This window comes from Cuculus canorus, chromosome 26 (genome assembly GCF_017976375.1).
Source record: "Cuculus canorus isolate bCucCan1 chromosome 26, bCucCan1.pri, whole genome shotgun sequence".
Taxonomy (NCBI): Eukaryota; Metazoa; Chordata; class Aves; order Cuculiformes; family Cuculidae; genus Cuculus; species Cuculus canorus.
In genome coordinates this window covers 6673900-6694971 of record NC_071426.1, presented here as the reverse complement: position 1 = coordinate 6694971, position 21072 = coordinate 6673900, and the positions used below count along the sequence as shown (strand labels likewise).

Below are 21072 nucleotides of genomic sequence, written 5' to 3'. Positions count from 1 at the left end.
GTCTTAGTGGCTCTGGTCTGGGAACATCAAGAAGGCAAATTTGTCACCCCACCGCACCCTCCTTGGCAGCGCCTGCCTTACCGGTGTCCTGAGGAGCCGCATCTGTGCCCCACAGCTTCTCAGGACATCCCCTGCGAGGGTCCTGTGGTGTCCAGGCTAGACACACGTGTGTGGCTGGACTATTTTTTACCAGGATGCTGTCCCTGGGGTGGGTGGAGCTTTATTCCAAGTGCCCAAGAATGGCTGGGGCGTGAAAGGAGATTTGCGGAGGGGGAAAGGTTTGGCCTCTTTTTGCCTGGTAACCTGGAAGGAAAGGTGCACACCTCTCCCTGGAGCTGGAACCAGTGTCTTGGAATAAACATTGGTGTGTGTGTGTGTGGGTGTGTGTGAGATGTGGCCGTGCTCCTGTCACCGCCAGGGACCCTGAGTGCGGCATTCCTCCCCCAAGTGATGCGATGGAGCGCTGTCGTGAGTTGGGGGTTGTATCCCAGTGCCGTGGGGCTCTGAGGTCTCTCGATGTAGCATTTCTTTCCCAGACCCGATGCTGTCAAGTGCTGGATGGAGTCAGGCGGCCATGTCCGAGTGCTGTGGGTCTTCAAAGCCCCTGATGTAGCATTTCCTCCCCAGCTGGTGCTGTTGAGCGCTGTAGGGGGCAGCTGGAGGCTGCATCCCAGGTGCCATAATGAGTTTGGGGCTGTGTCCTGTTGCCGTGAGGCTTAGAGGCCCCTGGAAGCAGGAACTGGTCTCTTGGAACTGGTGCTGTCAAGCGGTGTATGGAGTCAGGTGGCCACGTCCTAGTGCTGTGGGTCTTCAAAACCCCTGGAAGTAACATTTCCTCCGCAAGCCGGTGCTGTCGAGCACTGTAGGGAGTCTGTGGCCGTGTCCCAGTGCCATGGGGCTCTGGTGCCCCTGAATGCAGCATTTCCTCCCCAAACCGATGCTGTTGAGCACCGTAGCGAGCTGCATCACAGTGCCACAGGGCTCCCCAAAATGCAGTACCTCTTTTGCCACCCCAGCCCAGCCCACGGAGCTGGGGATGAGGCTTTGACCGTTCCTGGATGTAGTTTTATTAAAGAGGTGATGCCGGTGTGTCAATCTCCTCGGTGCTCCCTGGGGATGGCGACGCTTACAGCGTGCCGGCTGGGGGATGCTTAGCGCTGCCAAGGTCCAAACTCTGGAGAGGCTTAACCAGCTTCATGGCCAAATAACCCTGCAGGGAGGGCGAGAGGGAGCTCAGGGTGTGCTCTGCAGGCAAGGACAGGGGTTTGGGGTGCACCAGTGCCCCCGTGCTCACCGGGGTGGCATAGAGGAAGGTGAGAAGCAGAGCAAGGAGCATTGCCAGGGCGAACAGCAAGCAGATGCGGCTGCGGTGTTGGCGCCAGATGCTGTAGCGCAGGATGCGCAGTGGAGCTTGCAGCCACAGGAGGGATGACTCTGGCCGCCTACAAAGGGACACGGACATCAGGGAACCCTGTCCCCCAGTCCTGTCACCCCACGGGGATGAGCTGCTCGCCCCAGGGACTCACACGGGTGGCAGGAGCGTTGGGTACATGTTGGGATCCTCTCGACCTTTCCCCGCCGGCCGCTCTTCTGCCTCCTTCGCTGTCAGCACCTCCAGGCTCAGCTCTAATTTACCCTGGAGGGGACAATGGGTGGGAAGTGGGGGCAGGATTTGTCCCCCCCACCCCAGCATTGCTGTCCCAGTGTCCCCTGCCTACCGAGAGGCGATGTGTGTTGCCCTCCTGCACGATGCAGGGCCACCACCCCCTCACCCGTCTCTGGTGGAAAAGGGAGAACCGGGAGGGGAGCTGCGCCCCCCGGCAGCGCCAGCGGCTTTGGGGGGTCCGCTGCGGTGCTACGGCGCAGTCCTGGGGGCGCTGCGCTGGCTGTGGCAGCCTTGTGAGCTCCAGCTCCAGGACGCCTGCGAGGGAGACCCAAGGTGGGGAGGGCAGCTTGTGGGTGCCCCCATCACCCATGAGTGCCCCCTATCAATTGTGGGTGCTCTCTGTCACCCGTGGGTGACTTAATCACTTGTGGGTGCTCCCCATCAGTTGTGGATACTCCTTGTCACCTGTGCTCCCCATCAATTGTGGGTGCTCCCCATCACCTGTAGGTGCTCTCCATTACTTGTGTGTGCTCCCTGCATGGAGCTTCCTACTACTTGTGGGTGCTCCTTGTCACCCATGGGTGCTCTCCACCACTTGTGGGTGCCTCCCATCACCCATGGGTGGCCCCCGTCACTTGTGGATGCTCCTTGTCCCTTGTGGGTGTCCCCCATTACCCAAGGGTGCTCCTCATTATTTGTGGGTGCTTCCTGTCACCCGTGGATGCTCCCTACCACTTGTGGATGGTCCCCATCACTCATAGGTGCTTGCCACCCGTGGGTGCCCCCCATCACCACTTGTGGGTGTCCTCCACTATTTGTGGGTCCCCCCCAGAGCTTGTGGGTGGTTCCCATCACCCGTGGGTACTTCCCATCACTCATGGGTGCTTCTCATCAGTTGTGGGTGCTCCCCACCCTGGAAAATAGGTGGAAACGGGGTCTCACCCAGAAAATCATCAGCTGAAAACTTGTCGTTGTCCCACACTTGGAGGATGAGTTTGGGGGGCACCTTCAGCACCGTCTCGTCCAGGCTCCAGAAATGCTCCTGCCGTGACGGGGAGGAGGAAAGGTCAGCCTTGTCCCCTGTGTCCCCCCCCGCCCCAGAACCCCCATTCCCAGGGTCTCCCTCGCCTTCCGGGGCAGAACGCAGAGCTGCTCGGCCACCAGGTACTCGAAGGAGAAGACGAAACGCCAGTTGAAGTTCCCTTCGCCTTGCAGCGAGCGGTAATGCACATCCGTCCTCTGCCGCTGCTCCTCCATTCCTTCCAGCCACCTGGAGCAAGGGCACACCGTCACCCCACCCTTCTCCCCAGCCCTGCTGTCACCTCCTTGACGCGGTTGTGGTGGCCTCGCTCACCCGGTGACATAGATGTCGCTCATTCGCTCTCCAAGCATGTTGACATCTACCAGGTCCACGTCCTGCGTGTTCCAGACCACGCAGCGCAGCTCGTACCTCGAGGGGGGAAAAGGACGTGTCACCTTCTCCCCAGGGTGTCCCTGTCCCCTCTGTGGGGCCTGGCTGGGCGCTCACCTCTGGGGCTTGCGGGGGGTGATGTCCACAGGGGGGCCGGGGGGCCCAAGGCTCGCGGGGAAGATGTCCACCCACATCTGCACCTTGCCCTGCGCGGATGTGGGGACGCTGGCACTGGCACCCTCCGTCCTCCGGTTCCCTGCGTGTCCCTGTCCCCATGGGTCCTATCACCCCACCCTGGGGTCCCCTCCACCTTCCCCGGGATCCCTATCACCCTCCTCAGGGTCCTTGTCACCTCAAGGTTCTCATCCCCCTGTCACCCCCCATACCCCAAGGTCCCATCACCCTGGGGTCCCCATCACCCCCCATGAGGTCCTTGTCCCCTTGTCACCCCCCATACCCCAAAGTGCCATCACCCTGGGGTCCACATTACCTCCCATGGGTTCCTGTACCCCAAGGTCCTTGTCCCCTTGTCACTCCTCATATCCCAATGTCAATCATCCTGGGGTTCCTGTCACCCCTATACCCCAAGGTCCCATCTGGGGTTCCCATCACCCCACACGCGATCCTTGTCACTCCAAGGTCCTCTTGCCCCTGTCACCCATATGTCCCACAGCCACATCACCCTGGAGTTCCCCTCAGACCTGACAGGTTCCCTGTCACCTCAAGGTCCTCGTCCTCCTGTCACCCCTGTACCCCAAGGTCCCATCATCCTGGGGTCCCAGTCACCCCCCACAAGTTCCATGTCACCCCAAGGTCCTTGTCCCCCTGCCTTCCCCCTTATCCCAAGGTCCCATCACCTTGTGGTCCCCATCACCCCACGTGGGGTCCCTGTCACCCCAAATACCCCAAGGCCACATCGCCCTGGGGTCCCCATCAGACCCGGCAGGTTGCCTGTCACTCCTAGGTCCTCGTCCCCTTGTCATCTCCAATACTCCAAGGTCCCATCACCCTGGGGTCCCTGTCACCCCCCATACCCAAGGTCCCATCTGGGGTCCCCATCATCCCACACAGGTTCCCTGTCTCCCCCCACGCCCCAAGGTCCCTCCCTGGCTGTGTCCCCGTCCCCACCTGCTCCAGCCCGGGCTGGGTGCTGTTGTAGAGGGTGCGGGTTTCGAGGTGCTCAGGGACAAGGTGGCAGGCACGGAGCACGTGCAGGGCCAGGCGCTCACGGGGGGCCCCAGGGTGCGTTGGGGGGCCGCTCTCTGCAAGGCTGAGCCATGTCACCAGGGCACAGGGTCTGATTCCCCCAGACCCCCTAGAAGCCCCCCAGACCAACCAGCACCCTCCAGATACCCCCCTGCCCCTCCCAACCCCCCCAGACTCCCACACACCAAAGTGACTGAGGAGGAAGGTTTGGTCCCCGAAGGTGACTGTGGTGCCCTCGGCGCTGAACTCGGGTGCTGGGAGCCCTCGGGTGCGAGCGAAGCGTTCCAGTTCCTGACTGGGGGGCAACTGGTCTCGCCAGCAGCCAGGGCCATCACTGCAAGGACAGTGGGAGGGCTGCAGTGTCCCCACTCCTGGGTGTCACCACCCTGGCATGGCCACCATCTCCCTTGCCACCTCATTCCCCTGTGTCCAGCCCTGTGCCAACGCCATCCTCATCTTCTTGTGCCTACTCACCTCCACCCCATTTCTGCCCCATAACCATCTCATGCCCATTCCTGTGCCCACTCCACCCCCATCTCCCTGTTCCCATCCCTGCGCCCACACCATCCCATCTCCTCGTGCCAATCCCTGTCCTCATCCTATCCCTATCTCCCTGTACCCATACCTATTCCCATCCTGTCCCCATCCCCCCTGTGCCCTCCCTATTCCCATCCCCTTGTGCCCATCCCTGTCCCCATCTCCTTGTGCCACCCCTATCCCCATCTCCACCTGTCCATCCCTGTCCCATGTCCTCGTGCCAATCCCTGTTCCCATCTCCTTGTGCCCATCCCTGTCCTCACCTCGTCCCTGCCATCTCGTGCCCACCCCATGCCCTCTCCTGGCCTCGGGACAGTGCCCCCCGATGTCCTCAGCCCCCTGACGTCCCCTGGCCCCAGGGACACCCACGTGCGGTAGACAGCCGGCAGCCCGCAGTGGGCGCGGAAGCGGGACAGCAGGCGGTTCTCCAGGTCAATGGTGGTGGTGCCGATCTCCTGGTCAGGTGGCAGGAGGTCATAGTCCACCAGGGTGACCCGCAGGTCCTTCTGCAGCGGGATGGTGCCCGTCACCTCGAACAGCCTGGCAAGCAGGGGTGCCATCAGCCCTGGGGACATGCTGGAGGGGGGGCTGGCACCCACTGGCACAGGGAGGGGGGACCCAGAAGGATGGGGACCCAGTGGCACTTTCAGCATGGGGAATGGGGCATCTGGTGGCACGAGGATCTTCTGGCACAGGGAATGGGGACCTAGTGGCATGGAACATCTGGTGGCACAGGACGCCCCAGCATGGGAAATGGAGCATCTAGTGGCATGGGGACCTTGGTGGCATGGTGAATGGGGATGTGGTGGCATGGGGACAAACCAGCATGAGGAATGGGGCATCTGGTGGCATACGGACTTGCTGTTGTGGGGAAGGAGGACCCGGTGGCATGGGGACGTTAGTGTTATAGGGATTTGCAGATGTTGGGAATGGGGACCTGGTGGCACAGAGATGCATGAGGAATGGGGCATCTGGTGGCATGGGGACCTGCCGTTGTGGGGAAGGGGGACCTGGTGACATGGGAAATGGGGACCTGGTGGCATGGGGAACTGCAGATGTTGGGAATGGGGCATCTGGTGGCACAGGGACCCTCCAGCAGAAGGACTGGGGACCTGCTGGCGTGGGGATGTGCTGGCAGAGGAACTGGGATCTTGGTGGCTTGGGGACCTCCTGGCATGGGGAACGGGGATCTGGTGATGTGGAAGCCAGGAGAGGTGGAGACCCACTGGTGTGTCACCTGGTGGCATGGTGACCCAGTGCCATAGGGCCAGGCTGACGTGGGGAATGGGGTTCCACCAGCCCCCCTTGGGCCCACTGGCCCCCCAGCCCTGGCCATACCTGCCAAAAACGGGCTCCAGGGTGTTGGGCACGTACTGGTCCCGCTGGCCCACAGTCATCGTCCCCAGCGAGACGCGGATGTAGGGGTCACACTGCCAGCAGGGAGGGGACCATCAGGGTGGCACTGGGAGGGGCGGGCAGGGGACCCCTTCCCAGCAGCCATCGGTGGCCTTACCAGCCCATTCCTGTCACGCGGAGGAAGGTCGAAGGCCCGGACGATGTAGACCCTCACAAGGCACTTTTGGGGTTGTCTGGGTGGCAGCTCCTGGAAGTGGCGGGGTGGTGGAGCCACCCCAGGGTCCTCAGGCAGTGGGTAGATACGGAAGAGCCCCTGTGAGAACCGCTCAGCTGAGCACCTCGAGGTGCCCCCACCGTGGGTCTGGGGTTCCCCAGGGGCTCTCACCCACCTTGAACTCGCCCACAGGGCACGGGTCCCTCGCCTGCTGTGGGGGGACGTCCCGGCAGGTAGAGTGGAAAGTCTGGCAGAAATCCTGCAGCCCTCGAATTCGGGCACTGCCTCCAGCTCGCAGCTGTAGATCTGGAGAGCGGGTCCTGTCCTCATCCTTGTCCCCATCCAATCCCCATCCCTATCTTGGTGCTTCTCCCCCTGCCCTTCTTCATCCTTGTCCCCATCCCATCTTCATCCTTGTCCTTGTCCTCATCTTGTCCTCTCTATCCTCATCTCCATCCCATCCCCTTCATCATCACCGTCCTTGTCTGCAGCCTGTTCCCCTCCCGATCTCCATCTCTGACCTTGTCCCATTTTCATCCCTGTCCCCATCTCAATCCCCATCTCACCTCCATCCACATCCCTGACCTCATCTGTGTCCCATCCTCATCCTTATCTCCACCACTGTCTTTGTCCTCAGCCAATCCCATCCCAATCCCTGGCTTCATTCCTGTCCCCATCCCATCCCATCCCATTCCTGTTCCTGTCTCCATCCTTGTCCCCTGCCCCCTGCTCCAGGTCCCAGGCTTTGATTCACCTTCAGTCTGTCCCTGTTTGTCCTCCGCCGGCTTTTTGCCGTGCCCCCCATGGCTGCGTAGAATTTGCTCCACCAGTCATCCTCATCTTCATCCTCCTCCTCAGCCTGGTGGGAGCAGGGTGAGGTGGCAATGGGTGGCCCGGGTGGCCCTGGTGGCCCCATAGCCCTGTTCCTGCACCCACCTTGTCCGCAGAACCCTTCTTGGTGGTGATCCTGGGCAGCATCTGCAGGGAGCAAAGGGGACTGCTTGGGGAAACTGAGGAATGGGGCTGAAGATGCTGGCACTCAGCGATGCCAAGGGTGGAATCTGGGCGCTGAGGGCCCAGTGACTCACCTGAGCTATCCTGCCCCAGCGGGAGCTGCTGGGGAGGAGAGGGGCAAAAAGACTCTCCCGGAGGTGGTGCATGTGTGGGGTCCTGCCTGCAGGAGGGACAGATGGGGCCGGGAAGGGGCAGGAATGGGGCTGGGACGGGGCAGGGATGGGGCAGGAATGGGGCAGAGATGGGGCAGGGATGAAGCAGAGGCAGGGAGGAATGGGGCAGGGATGGAGATGGGACGCATTGAGGCAGGAATGGGGATGGGATGCGATGGAGCAGGGCTGGGCTGGGATGCGATGGGGCAGGGACGGGGATGGGATGGCAGAGATGGGGCAGGGCCATACCAGAGCCTGGTGGGGGGTTCCCCTCGCCGTGGGGCTGGCAGCAGTACTGCCCCAGGCTCTGCACGCACGCCTGCCCCACCTCAGGCCGGTACCCAAAGCTCCGCGTGTCCAGCACCCGCAGCCGGATGGGAGGCATGAACTCCTCCTCTGTCGGCAGGAGCTGGGGCGAGACAGGGTTCAGTAGGGTCCCAGCGGCAGCACCCATGGGTGCGGTGCTCCCCCCGCGCCCCCTTCTCACCAGTGTCAGCAGGAAGGCATTGATGGGGAAGTTGGGGTTGGTGCCAAAGTCGGTGATGGTTGGGGTCTGCAGGATCCGGCCCCCGCACTGCACCTCCAGGCTGGGCGCCCGCACACCACCACGCAGCCCCCGCAGCCCCCATGCCAGCACCTGGGGGCACCCGGCAGCTGTCACCCCCCGGCCACCTCGAGTTGGGGACGCTGGAGGTGCCCGTCCCCACCCTTGTCCCTGTCTGTCTCCATCCCCATCCTTTCCTCATCTTGTCTGCCTCCTTCTGTGCTTGTCCCCTTCTTCATCCCTGTCCTTGTGCCTGTCCCATCTTCATCCTCTTCTTCATCGTTGTCCCCATCCCTGTCCATGTTCCCATTCTCAGGACCTTCATCCCTGTCCCTGTTCCCAGCCTGTTCCCCTCCTAATCTCCATCTTGGACCTCAAACCCATCTCACCTTCCTCCCTGTTCCCCTCCCTGTTCCCATCCCATTCCTCATTCTAGACCTTGTCCCTCCTGTTTCCATTCCTGTTCCAATCCCTGTCCTTGTCCCCAGTCATCCCTGTCCCCATTCCCAATTCTTCTCCCTCCTCCTTGTCCCAAATCCATCCCCCTCTTCAACCCAGTCCCCCAGGCTGTCCCCATCCCATTCCCCACCCCAGGCCTTGTTTTCTTCTGTCTCCATCTCTATTCTAATCCCTGTCCCTGTCCCCAGCCACCCCTGTCCCCTTTCCTCTCTCTTTCCTTGTCCCCATCCCATTCCCTTCTTCATCCCTGTCCCAGCATGTCCCCATCCCATTCCCCACCCCAGGCCTTGGTCCCTCCTGTCTCCATCCTTGTTCCAATCCACGTCCGCAGCCACCCCCATTCCCTTTCTCTCTCTGTCCTTGTTCCTATCACATCCCTTTCCCCGTCCCGTTCCTGTCCCCAGACTGTCCCCTTCCCTCTCCCTTTTCTTGTCCCAAATCCACCTCCTTCTTCATCCTTGTCCCTATCCCCAGGCTTCTCCAGTCCCACTCCTGGACCCCAGACCTCGTCCCTCTTGTATCCATCCCTGTTCCAATTCCTGTCCTTGTCCCCACTCATCCCTGTCCCCATTCCCCTTCCCTCTCCCTGCTCTTGTCCCAGATCCATCTCATCCTTGTTGTCCCCCTCCCTGTCCTGACCCTGTTCCCAATCCCCGTCTCCATCCCTGTTCCCAATCCTGTTCCGCTCCACTTCCTCATCCCAGACCTGGTCCCTCCTGTCTCCATCCCAGTCCACGTCCACGCCATCCCCACCCTTCTCCCTCCCCTCGTCCCAGATCCATCCTCTTCTTCATCCCAGTTCCCCAGCCTGTCTCCAGGTCTCACCTCAGTGCCACCAGCTGCAGGAGCGGCCGGAGTCCCATGGGATGCTGAAGACACCATTCCTCCAGGGTGGATGCTGACCTGCACCAGGGACCCATCCGGCAGGGACAATGATGATGATGGGACCCTCCATCACCGCCATGCCCTCACCCAGCCCTAGGCCACCCCCTCACCTCTAGCATCGTGCAGCAGCTCAAAGGCGGCCTAGCAAGCTCCCCGGCCGGCCCCCGCGGCCGGCCCCTCCAGCAGGGAACCGCCGACGACCGAGGGGGCTGCCGGCGCCCCACGTCCAGCCAAACCTCTGGGATGCACACGCCTCTCCCCAGGAAACCACCGTCCCCCTGCAAGGTGTTACTTGGGTGTGGGTGCTGCCCCCCACCGGTGGGTGACCCCACCCGCGTCTCCTGTCTCCATCCATGTTTCAATCCCTGTCCCAACCACTCCTGTCTCCTTCCCTCTCTCTGTCCTTGTCCGAGTCCATCTGTTCTTCATCCCTGTCCCCAGCTTGTTCCCATCCCATTCCCCATCCTGGACCTTGTTCCTCCTGTCTCAATCCCTGTTCCTCTCCCTGTCCTTGTCCCCAATCCATCCTGTGTTTCATCTCTATCCTTGTCCCCACAGCCACCCCTGCCCCTCCCTCTCCCTGCCCTTGTCCCCACTCCATCCCCACGGGTGCCATACCCTTCCATCCTGGTCAAAGACCTCCACCACCACGGCGGGGGGCTCATCCCGGACCCCCCGGGGGTCCCCGTAGAGCAGGACCCGGTGAAAAAGTAGCGTCTGGTCCCAGAGCGGGTCCAGGGTGCCGGGCAGCACCCGGGTGCTCTGGCTGACGTGCACGAAGGAGACATGGGCGACAGGGTCTGGGTGACAGTGGCACCATCAGCACCCTGGGGTCCCCCACTGGGGGGACGCCGGGGGACAGGGGATCCCACCTGCGGTGGCCTTGGTGCCACAAGGTGTCAGCTCCAGGGCCTGGAAGATGTAGCAGCGGAGCTGGAAGAAGTTGGGCTCTGTGGGAGAGGAGAGGGTTGGCAGAGGGTTCTGAGTCCCCCCCTGGCCCCATCCCAGTGCCCCCAGGGCTCACTGTGGAAGGTGCAGAGGATGAGGGGCGCCGACTGCTGCAGGAGGGTCCAGGATGAGCCCCGTGCCTGCTGCTCTGTCTCAGCTGGTTGATCCTCCTCGTCCAGATCCTCCGCGCTCTGTTGTGGGATGGGAATGTTGGGGTGAGGATCCCCTTGTCCCTGCTTTTCTCCAACTCTGTGTCCTGCTGTCCTACTGCCCTAGCACCATGCCATCCCCACATCCTTCCATTTATCCCTCATCCATCCCTCCATCCTGCCCTCTGTTCCTGCATCCCTACATCTCTCTGGCCTTCTGTCCCTCTCCCTGCATCCCTCTCTCCCTTCATCTGTCCATCCCTGTATCCCTCCACCCTTCATCCATCTCTCCCTGCATCTTCCTCCATCACCTCTCTCCCTGCATCCCTCCATCCTTCCCCTCCATCCTCTTTCCCCCCACCTCTCTCTCCCTACATCCCTTCATCCTGCCCTCCATTCCTCTCTCTGCATCCCTCCATCCATGCCTCTCTCCCTGCATCCCTTTATGAAGCCCTATCCCATCCACCCTCTTTTTGTCCTCCCCTCCCTCCTCCCCTGGGTCCTCTCTCTCTTCATCTTTCCCTCTCCTGCATCCTTTCCTCTCTCCACCCCTCCCTCCATCCCTCTCTCCTCTTTCCCTGCAGCCTTATCTCCTTCCTTTCCTCCATCCTCCCTCCCTCCCTTGGATCCCTCCATCCTTCCCTCCATCCCTCCTACTGCTCTCCTACCGGGGAGCCATCCAGGAGGAAGAGGGGTGCCACGGTCTGGGGCTGGCTGGGCACCATGTCCCGGTGCCAGCACCGCCGCCGGCACGTGTCACCCACGCGGCGCTGGAGATGGAAGTGGCATCCCCAGAGGGACCCGTACTCCCAGGCCTCGGTCCCTGCCGCTGGCCTCGGCGCTGTTCGTGAGGACACGGGGGACGGCGGTGGGGGGTGGACAAGGCTGCTCATAGGCAGGGCTCTGTGGGCAAAGGCCTGGCCCTGCCACCACCACTGTCGTCACCTCCACCTTGTTACCCATCCCTGCCACCCCCATCCCCATCCCTGCTGTCCCCATCCCTGCCACCCGTGTCTGTGCCACCCCTGCCCGTGCCACTCCAGCTCTGTCCCCCCCGTCCCCCACCCCGTCCCTGTCCCTGCTGCCCTGACCAGCTGGAGGAAGGTGGCCACATCCTGCTCTGGTCCATGAGTGCTGGGATCCTGTGGCGGGTGCGCAGCCAGCGCCGGCGACGGTGCGGTGGTAGGTCTTCTCGGCAGCGTGCCATGCCAACGGTGGGGGTGCCGGGGGCCACACTCGCTCCGTACTGCCAAACTGCGGCACCCAGGTGTCCTCACCACTGCCACCACCCGCGCAGTGTCCACCCTTGAGTGCCCAGTGGGGACACACTCTCACCGGCCTCGTCCACGGCCCCGGCCACGGCCACCGCCAGCCGTCGGTGATGTGCCAGCCTTGGGACACTCCACCTCCTCCTTGGGCGGCACCGCTGACCCGCTCTGCAAAAACCGGGCAAGAGCTGAGCCTGATGTGCTCGTGTCACCCCACCCACCGCCATGGGTGGATACCAGTCCGGCCACACCATCGCCCACTCACAGCATCAGTGCTGGACACGGCTGCAGGTCCCCACTCGCCGCTGAGCCGTCGGCTCTCGTTCTCGTAGACCTCTCTCCAAGCACCTCACCCACATTGGGCCCTCTCTATGTCCAACAGCAGCCTTGGAGACAAGGGGACAATGGTGGTGTTCACCCTCTCTGAGGTCCCCAAGACGTCACCTATTCTCAATCTGATATGTTGGCTTGGATCAGTCCATGGGGTGGCCAGCAGGAGCAGGGAAGGATAGTCCCCCTGTGCTTGGTGCTGGTGAGGCCACAATTTTGAGGTCAATTTTGGACCCCTCACTCCAAGGAGGACATGAGGGGCTGGAGCGTGTCCGGAGAAGGGAACGGAGCTGGGGAAGGGTCTGGAGAACAGTGGTTGTGGGAGCGGTGAGGGACCTGCGGGTACTTTAGCCTGGAGAAGAGGAGCTGAGGGGAGACCTCATCACCCTCTGCAGCTCCAGGAAAAGAGGTTTGTGGGGAGGTGGGTGCTGGGCTCTGCTCCCTAATAACAAGGGATGGAAAAGAGGGAATGGCCTCAAGTTGCACAGGGCAGGTTCAGATTGGACATTAGGGAAATTTCTTCACCAAAGGGTCTTGGGCACCAGAATGGCTGCCAGGGCGGTGGTGGAATCCCCATCCCTGGAGGGGTTTAGAAGACAGGCAGACGAGGTGCCTCAGGGATGTTTAGTTGTGGACAGGGACAGTTTGACTTGATGACCTCAAAGGTCTTTTTCCAGCCCAATGATTCCACAATCTATCCCCCAGGACTCACCCGCCGCTGCGGCTCCACCTTCCAGGGTCCACTCCAGCGCCAGCCCTTGGGGGGGTCGGATCTTGGTGGCGGGGCAGCCTGGTTTTGCCCGGCGCTGTCGGAGAAGATGGGGCACCCCAGCAGCACCCGGGAACTCCACTTGCCAGCAGCCTGGTCTGGTTTTCATTACTGGGAGGGGGAACACACATGGCGTTGAGGGGGGACTGGGGGGCACCCTGCGGGTGTCTCCAGTCTCCAGCACTCACTGTCTCGGCATAGATTGCGCAGGGTACCCTCAAGGTGCCGTGACAGGTCCTTGCTGTCCACCACACGACCCAACACAGCCACAGGCGGAGCTGGGCACCAATGTGCCCAGAGCCTGGCATCTGGGGACAAGGAGGGGACACACGAGGGGGAGAAGGACGGGGACATGGAGCAGGCATGTAGGAGAGCCTGGGGGCCATGGTGGGGACAAGTAGTCGGACATGAGGGGGACAAGGAGCTGGCAATGTGGCTGACTCTGAAGGGACGGGGTGAGGGGACAAGGAGGGCACAAGGAGGGGGGACATGGAAGCCAGGCATGTCGGGATATCCTGGGGGGGACATGGTGGGGACAAGGAGGGGACATGGAGCAGGCATGTGGAGATTCTGAAGGGATGTGGTGGGGACAAGGAGGGTACACGAGGGGGACAAGGAGGGGGACAATGAGCAGGCATGTGGGAGAGCCTGGGGGACGTGCGTGGGATGGGGAGAGGACATTAGAGGGGACAAAGAGGGACAAGGAGGGAGACGTGGAGCAGTTGGACATTGGGGGAACACAGGGGACGTATTGGAGATGTGAAGGAGTTCTAGAGGGACATGAAGGGGACACAAAGGTAAAAGGTTCATGGATGGGGCACAGGGGAGATGGAGAGCGCTTGGATGGGACATGGAGGGGATATGGAGGGGACACAGGGCAACATAGAGGGGATGTGGGCTCAACATAGAGGGGATGTGGGCTCCTACTGTCAAGAAGAGGGTCTGGGTCCGTCCGCAGAGCTGGCCGCAAGCGCTGGGGCCACTCTGGGAGAAGATGATGTCGGACGCAGGGATGCGGGCGCAGGCCACCCGCTGCTCGCCCCGCAGCAGCCAGAGCAGCACGTCGGGCATGGTCACCTGTGGCTGCGGGCAGAGACGCCATCAGCTGAGACCGGCCACAACTCATTGCAGCAATGGACCCCGCGATGCCCGGCCCCCACCTCGACAGCCAGGGCGGCCACGCGGCACAGCCAGCCCTCGGCCACCAGCAGCAACGTGTCCCAGCCCGATCTCGGTGGTGTTGCCGCCACCGCTGCCACGTGCCGGAGGAGATGAAAGCGCGCGGTGCGCAAGTGGGCATCCAGTGGAGTCAGGGTTGGCTGCGCCTCCAGCTGGGACAGCGCTCGCCTACGAAAAACCTCACAAAATGCCTCATTTCCCCCCCAAAAAGCCTGGTTCCCCAACAAAATGCCCCATTTCCCCTCAAAACAGCCCAGGTCCCCCACAAAATATCCCATTTCCCCTTAAAATAGCTCAGTTGCCTCACAAAATGCCAGGTTTTCCCCCCAAAACAGCCTGATTCCCTCACAAAATGCCCTTTGCCCAAAAAAACCAGCCCTGTTCCCCCACAAAATGCCTCCTTTCTCCCCAAAACAGCCCCGTCCTCACACAAAATGCCCCATTTTCCCTCAAAACAGCCAAGTTCCCCCCAAAATACCCCACTTCCCCCCCACATGCCCCATTCTCCTCTAAAATTCTGCATTTTTCTCTCCATTTCCCCCTGAAATGCCCCATTTCCCCCCCAAATACCCCATTTCCCTCCCAAAATGCCCCATCCTCTTCTCAAATCCTCACTTTTCTCCCAATTTCCCCCTGAAATTCCACATTTTCCCCTGAAATGCCCCATTTCCCCCCACTTGTCCCATTTCCACCCCCAATCCCACTTTCTCCTCTCAAATTCCTTCTTTTCCCACCCAAGAGACCCCATTTCCCACCCAACCCCCCCCCCGTTTCTCCCCCTCTGGGACCCCCCTGACCTGCAGTCCTGAGCCAGCTCCCGCAGGAGCCTCCGGCCGATGTCCCCCTCACTGTCCCTGCGTGCGCCCCGCAGCTCCTTCACATTCTTCTCCTGCCAAGACGTCCCCAAACCATCCCAACCCTGAGCTGGAAGGGGAGGTCATGTCCCACCCCACCTATCACCCATGGGTGCTCACCAGCCGCCGACACAGCGCTTGCAGGACATTTAGGGTTTCCCAACGGTGACTGGTGTCCTCCCAGGAGGAGGTGACAGCCACCACCGGCTTGTCACCATACCATGGCAGGTAGTGGTAGCGGTTACCTACATCCAGAGGAACCTGAGCACCTCAGAGGGTTCCAGTCTGGTGTCCCCAACAACCCAGCATCTTCCTCAGCTGGAGAGTCCAACCCGGTGTCTCCCCATCCCAGCATCCTGGAAAGTCCCACCCTGGTATCTCCCTATCACAGCATCCCTGAGGATCCGACCGTGGTGTCCCTCATCCCAGCACCCCAGAGGGTCCCACCCTTGTGTCCCCACCATCCCAGCATCCCAGATGTTCCAACCTTGGTGTCTCCCCATCCCAGCATCCCAGAAAGTCCCACTCTGATGTTCCCCCATCCCAGTATCCCAGAAAGTCCCACTCTGATGTTCCCCCATCCCAGTATCCCAGAGGGTCCAACCCCTGTGTACACCCATCCCAGCATCCCAGAAGGTCCCACCCTGGTGTCCCTCCATTCCAGCATCCCGGAAAGTCCAACCTTTGTTTCTCCCTAACCCATCGTCACAGAAGATCCAACCCTTGTGTGTCACCCCAGCCTGCTGCTCACCATCGAAGACAGGACAACCATGTGGGGTGACGGAGGCAGACGGTTTGCAGGTGACATCACCAGTGTCCCCGTAGTTGCCAATGCTGATCTCAAAGCGCAGGAGCTCGGGGCCAGCTGGGACCATGGTGGCTGAATAAAAGACCCCACAGAGCCCGAACTGATGGCGGGGCAAGTGGCGCTGCAGAAAAAAAAAAAAAGTGGATAAAATACTCCCAAAATACTCAAATGGCACTTAAAAAGAGAAAAAAAAAGAGTCTATGATGAGGTGGCACCACCCCGTGTCCCCACCTGCACCTGGGCTATGTCCTCGGGGGCGATGGTGCCTCGCTGGTGCCCGTCTGGGGTCGCCATGTGAGTGCTGAGTTCCAGCAGCACCCGGCCCCGATAAGCCTTGAAAACAAAAACAAAAAGGGGTGAAATAAAGTAAAATTGGGTTTGTCCAGCCATGAGAAGAGAAGGGGAGACCTTAGAGGAGCTTCCACTATGGAGAAGGTCTCCAGGAAAGCTGGAGAGGGGCTCTTGGTCAGGGAGTGCAAGGATGGGATGAGGGTAATGGTTTTGAGCTGAAAGAGGGGAAACTGAGATAAGATCTTGGGAAGGAATGTTTTCATTTTGAGGATTTTGCCCCAGAGTAGTGGCGGCTGCCCCATCCCTGGAGGCGTTCAAGGCGAGGTTGAATGGGGCTTGGAGCCCCTGATCCAGCAGGAGGTGTCCCTGCCCATGGCAGGGGGTGGGACTGGATGGACTTTGAGGTCCCTTCCAACCCAACCCATTCCATGATTCCATGATTGAAATCAGGCCCTGGATGTCCCCTGTGATGGGTGATGTCTCCACCCTGCCACCACTCACGGTGCCACATGTCCTGGCAGAATCCGGCCGGGGGCCATAGAACGGGAGGAAGCTGGGTCCGAAGCAGGGTAAGAAGCCGGGGGTCCCTTCTAGGAGGCAAAGAAGGGGTTCAGGGGGGAGAAGGAGGGGCCTGGGTGTTGAGGAGCCCCCACCCAAGGGTGGAGCTTGCTCACCCTCAAGCTCTGCGCCAGCGGAGGAGATGTGGGAGAGGTGGAGGTTGGCGGTACCCAGGACGTTGCTGCTGCAAGAGATAATGGGGAGCTGTGAAAGAACCTCCCCCAGAACCAGGGTGTTCCCCCCAAACCAGGAGGTTTCTCCAAAACCAGGGGGTTTGCCCAAAACCGAGGGGGTTGCCCAAAACAAGGGGGTTCAAAAAAAATAAGGGGCCCTCCAAAACTGGGGGAGACCTCCTAAACCAGGGTTTTTGCCCAAAAACAAGGGGTTCCTCAAAACCAGGAGGGTGCCCCAACACCAGGGGTTTCACCCAAATCCAAGGGAGTTCCTCAAAGTGGGGGAGTCCCCAAAACTGTGGATTTTGCTGAAAACCAAGAGGGCTCCCCAAAACTGTGAGGGTCTCCCAAAACTCGGGGTTCTCCCAAACTGGGAGGGGTTACCCTAAACCATGGAGGTCCCCAAAACCAGGCAGGTCTCCCAAAAATAAGGGGTCCTCCAAAACCATGAGGGTCCTCCTAAACCAGGGGTTCCAACGAAAACCAAGGGCTTCCCCAAAACCAGGGAGATGCCCAAAAGCAGGTGTTTCAACCAAAACCAAAGGGGTTCCCCAAAACCAGGAAGGTCCCCAAAACTGGGAAGGTCTCCCAAAATGAGGACGTGTCCCCAAAACCAGAGTTTTTCCCTCTAAACAGGAAGGGTCCTCCTAAACCAGGGGTTTTGCCCAAAACCAACGGGGTTCCCCAAAACCTAGGGGTGTTCCGAGAGCTGAGAGGGTCTCCTAAAAGCAGGGGTGTCCCCAAAACCGGCGGTTTCACCCAAAACCAAGGGGGTTCCCCCAAAACCCAAGGAGGTCCCCAAAACTGAGGAGGACCCCAAAACCAGGGGGTGTCCCCAAAACCAAGGCCCCCCCAACTCACCCGCTGAGGATGGCCAGCTGGATCGCATCACAGATGGGGGGCAGCTGTGGGGAGAAAATAAAAGGGGGAGCTGGTAATGAAATGTGGGTCCCCCTCCCAATTTGGGGGTTGCCCCTGCTTTGGGTGGTGCAGGATGCACGCTGGGGCAGCACCTTACCCTCAGGGGGAAGAAGAAGACTTCATTCCACACGGGGTTGGCGTCGGGAGGCATCACCCGGGTGCAGAGCTGTGAGGAGCAGGGCCGTCAACACCCCTAGAAAGATCTGTGTCCCCCCAGTCCACGTCCCCTTCCCAGCACCCACCGTCCTGCCGGCAAAGCTGGCCCGCACCGCTGCCGCCACGAAGCCCCTCTTGCCACCACCCGGCACCGCCAAGGGAAGCCGAGCCGGCTCCGCTGCAGCGAGGATCAGAGAATCATGGAATGGTTGGGTTGGAAAGGACCTCAAAGCCCATCCAGTCCCACCCCTGCCATGGGCAGGGACACCTCCCACTGGATCAGGGTTATCCAAGCCCCATCCAACCTGGCCTTGGACACCTCCAGGGATGGGGCAGCCACCACTGCTCTGGGCAACCTGGGCCAGGGCCTCCCCACCCTCACAGCAAAACATTCCTTCCTAAGATCTCATCTCAATCTCTCCTCTTTCAGCTAAAAAATGTTCCTCCTCGTCCTCTCCCTGCACTCCCTGATCACGAGCCCCTCCTCAGCTTTCCTGTAGCCCCTTTCCATACTGGAAGCTCCTCTAAGGTCTCTCCTTCTCTTCTCCAGGCTGAGCAACCCCAACTCTCTCAGCCTGTCCTCACAGCATAGGTTCTCCAGCCCTCGGATCACCTCTGTGGCCTCCTCTGGATCCATTCCAACAGTTCCAAGTCTTTCTTATAGGTGGGATGGGGAGAGGTAGCCATGAGGGGGTCTCCAAATCCATCCCACCCCAAGCCCCGGTGCCCACCCTGCGGCAGGTCCTCGGCACGGTAGATGCGGAGCTGAAGTGTGGCAGCACATGGTGGTGGCTGCAGCAGGTTGGCCTCCACGTCTTCATCCTCTGCCGGTTCCTCCTGCTCCTTTAGAGGAGGAGTGGAAAATTGGGGACCCCTGCGCCCAGAGAATATTGTCCTGGGGGTCCTGGGGTGGATGAGGTGCTCACCTGCACCGTCTCGCCGGCGCGGAGTACGGCTAGGCTGACACGGATGTAGCCCTGGGAGCCAGCGTCGGGGCGTTGGGGATGCTGCAGGCTCAGCCACTTCCAGCTCAAGGCGTGTCCTGGCAGGGTGGGAGACACCAGCATCACCCTGGTGTCATCCCGGTGTCACCATGGTGTCACCCCAACCCTCTCGCTTACCCGGTGCGCAGTAGACAGTGCCGACGTTGAGCTGTGAGGATGGCAAAGGCGGTGAGAGTGGCTGAACTGGGGTGTGACCCGTGTGCTCAAGCCACCGTCCCTCACCTGGAAGATGCCAATGACAGCATGGGCGCGGGTGGCCCGTGAGTTCAGCACCTGTGACCAGGGGAACACGGTGTCAGCCACCACCCCAGTGTCCCCATCCCTGCCGGTGCCACCCAACCCTGACCTGGATGTGGATGGGCTCTGCCGCCAGCTGGGTGGGCGTCTGGTGGAAATTTTGGCAAAACACCTAGAAATGGGAAAAATGAGGTGAGGGTGGGGTGAGGGGACACCGACAGGTCCCCGTGTCCCCTCCCTGTGGTCACCTCGTTGTAGTAGGGGCTGTTCCCCACCCGGATCCTGGTCCTGAAGCGGTGCTGGCCGATGAGGACGCTCACCACAGGCTTGATGTCATTTCCCTGGAGCTGGTGGCCCTTGATGATCCTCACTCGTACCTGTGGGACAAATGGTGACGCGGTGGCTGCTGGATGGGACATCACCTTGGGTGCCACTGCACCCATGGGTGCCATACCTGGAAATCCTCTTTACTCCCTGCTGGGAGCTTGGTGGGGTGGTGGGGTGGCCCTGGTGACACCGCCTGTGGTGGCACCTGTCCTTGTAGAGGGACTGTAGCATCTCTGGCCGTGCCATGGGGAACGTAGGAGCAACAGAGGGTGATGGTGCACTGCAAAGGGATGGGTGGCACCCGAGATCATGCCAGGTGGCACCCTGGGGTGCTGCTGGAGGGTCCATGGGGGGTGCTCACTCCTGTGGGCTGTCCCTGGGGGTCCAGCAGTGGGACGTCACTGAGAGCCAGTGGTAGCTCAGGGTCGGCCACCAACCGGTCTAGTGAAACCACGGTGGCACCCAGGTCCCTGCAAGGACAGGTGGACACGGTGAGGGTGGCCATGCTGGGGAAGGTCCCCCTAGGGTGCCCTCCCATGGGTGCTACTCACCCCTGGGGTGCTGGTTGGCCCCAGTGCCGGAGACGCAGGGTGATGGTGGCCATGGGGTGCAGGGGACGCACGCCCAGCGGCCATGCCAGCGTCTAGGGAGAGGGATGAGGAGTTGGTGGGGTGACCCGAGTGTCCTCAGGCCACCAGGGGCCACCCTGCGGTCACCTCACCTCATTCCAGTTGGGACTGTGCTCCTCTGGCACCACTCGGGTGCTCCTGGGGACACCTGGGGGGGAAAGGAGGGAGTGTGGTGGCACGTTGGGGTGGGGACATGGGGTACAGGACAGCTGGAACTGTTGCCATGCATGGGGACAGCCAATGCTGTCCCCAGACACAGCCAGCACCACTCTGTCACACAAGGATGCCACCCTGGTACACCAGAATGGCCAACGCCATCTCATCCCATGGCCTCCCATGGGGATGGTCACCACGGCGTCCCCATGGTCCCTATCGCTACCTTTGAAGCGGGCAGACACATGTACCCCAGGTCCGGAGCCGGTGGCCCTGGGGATGTAGGCGCTGGCCACCAGCAGCCGCAGCATGGCCACCTGCCTGTGCTCCTGGGCCACCGCGGTGCTGTTACCATGGTGTGGTTACCATAGTGCCCAAGTGTGGGGTCCACAGCGGGCTGAGGACCCCTGATTAATGCACCCGGAAGGAGATCTTGGGACGAGAAGTGGGCAGACAATATAGGACCATGCATGAAAGTAGCACTATCCATTCACAGATTGTTTATGTATAAGCCAATCCAATCATGCGGAGACGCGTGTGTTAATCAAGGGTATAAGAGGCGCGCGTAAGATCAAGCACCGGCCGGCCGGCCCTGTAACTTCAATAAAGAAACTTGCTGCCACATCACCGTGTCGTGTCTCAACAGCGACATCTGGTGACCGCGACTTGATATAGCCAGCGATTTTCGGAGAGTTTTAATTTAGGGGTTCCCCGAGGTGGCACAGCCACTAAAAAAGAGTTTTCGGCAAAAATAGCCAAGAGAAGCGGCGAGAGAAGCTGCTAAAAGAGTTTTCGGCAAAAATAGCCAAGAGGAGCAGCGAGAGAAGCTGCTTAATTCCGGATCCGGGACTTTTAAGAAGCCACCGAGTGTAGGTGAGCTGCTTGGGAAAAAGATGGGAGCCTCACTAACAAAAGAGGGGGAAATGATTATAAG

General features: G+C 60.8%; 1 protein-coding gene across 1 annotated transcript; it reads right to left on the bottom strand.

Annotated features, from left to right (window-relative positions):
• Positions 1-503: 503 nt before the first annotated feature.
• FER1L5 (fer-1 like family member 5) lies at positions 504-20449 on the bottom strand. The gene is given in 50 exon segments (XM_054088788.1): positions 504-1210; positions 1295-1442; positions 1527-1636; positions 1719-1921; positions 2549-2648; positions 2735-2876; positions 2961-3056; positions 3135-3223; positions 4146-4279; positions 4409-4557; positions 5130-5300; positions 6099-6190; positions 6274-6429; positions 6506-6600; positions 6603-6636; positions 7085-7189; positions 7267-7308; positions 7419-7504; positions 7746-7905; positions 7984-8133; positions 9495-9662; positions 10003-10184; positions 10257-10334; positions 10409-10523; positions 11150-11251; positions 11573-11735; positions 11817-11917; positions 12015-12097; positions 12792-12885; positions 13776-13931; positions 14009-14195; positions 14825-14916; positions 15002-15126; positions 15633-15810; positions 15921-16022; positions 16482-16567; positions 16655-16722; positions 17573-17616; positions 17730-17798; positions 17875-17966; positions 18520-18631; positions 18715-18765; positions 18910-19065; positions 19139-19201; positions 19278-19406; positions 19484-19636; positions 19718-19826; positions 19908-19999; positions 20078-20133; positions 20365-20449. Coding segments are annotated over 50 exon segments (5637 nt in total). The 3' UTR covers positions 504-1126.
• Positions 20450-21072: the final 623 nt, after the last annotated feature.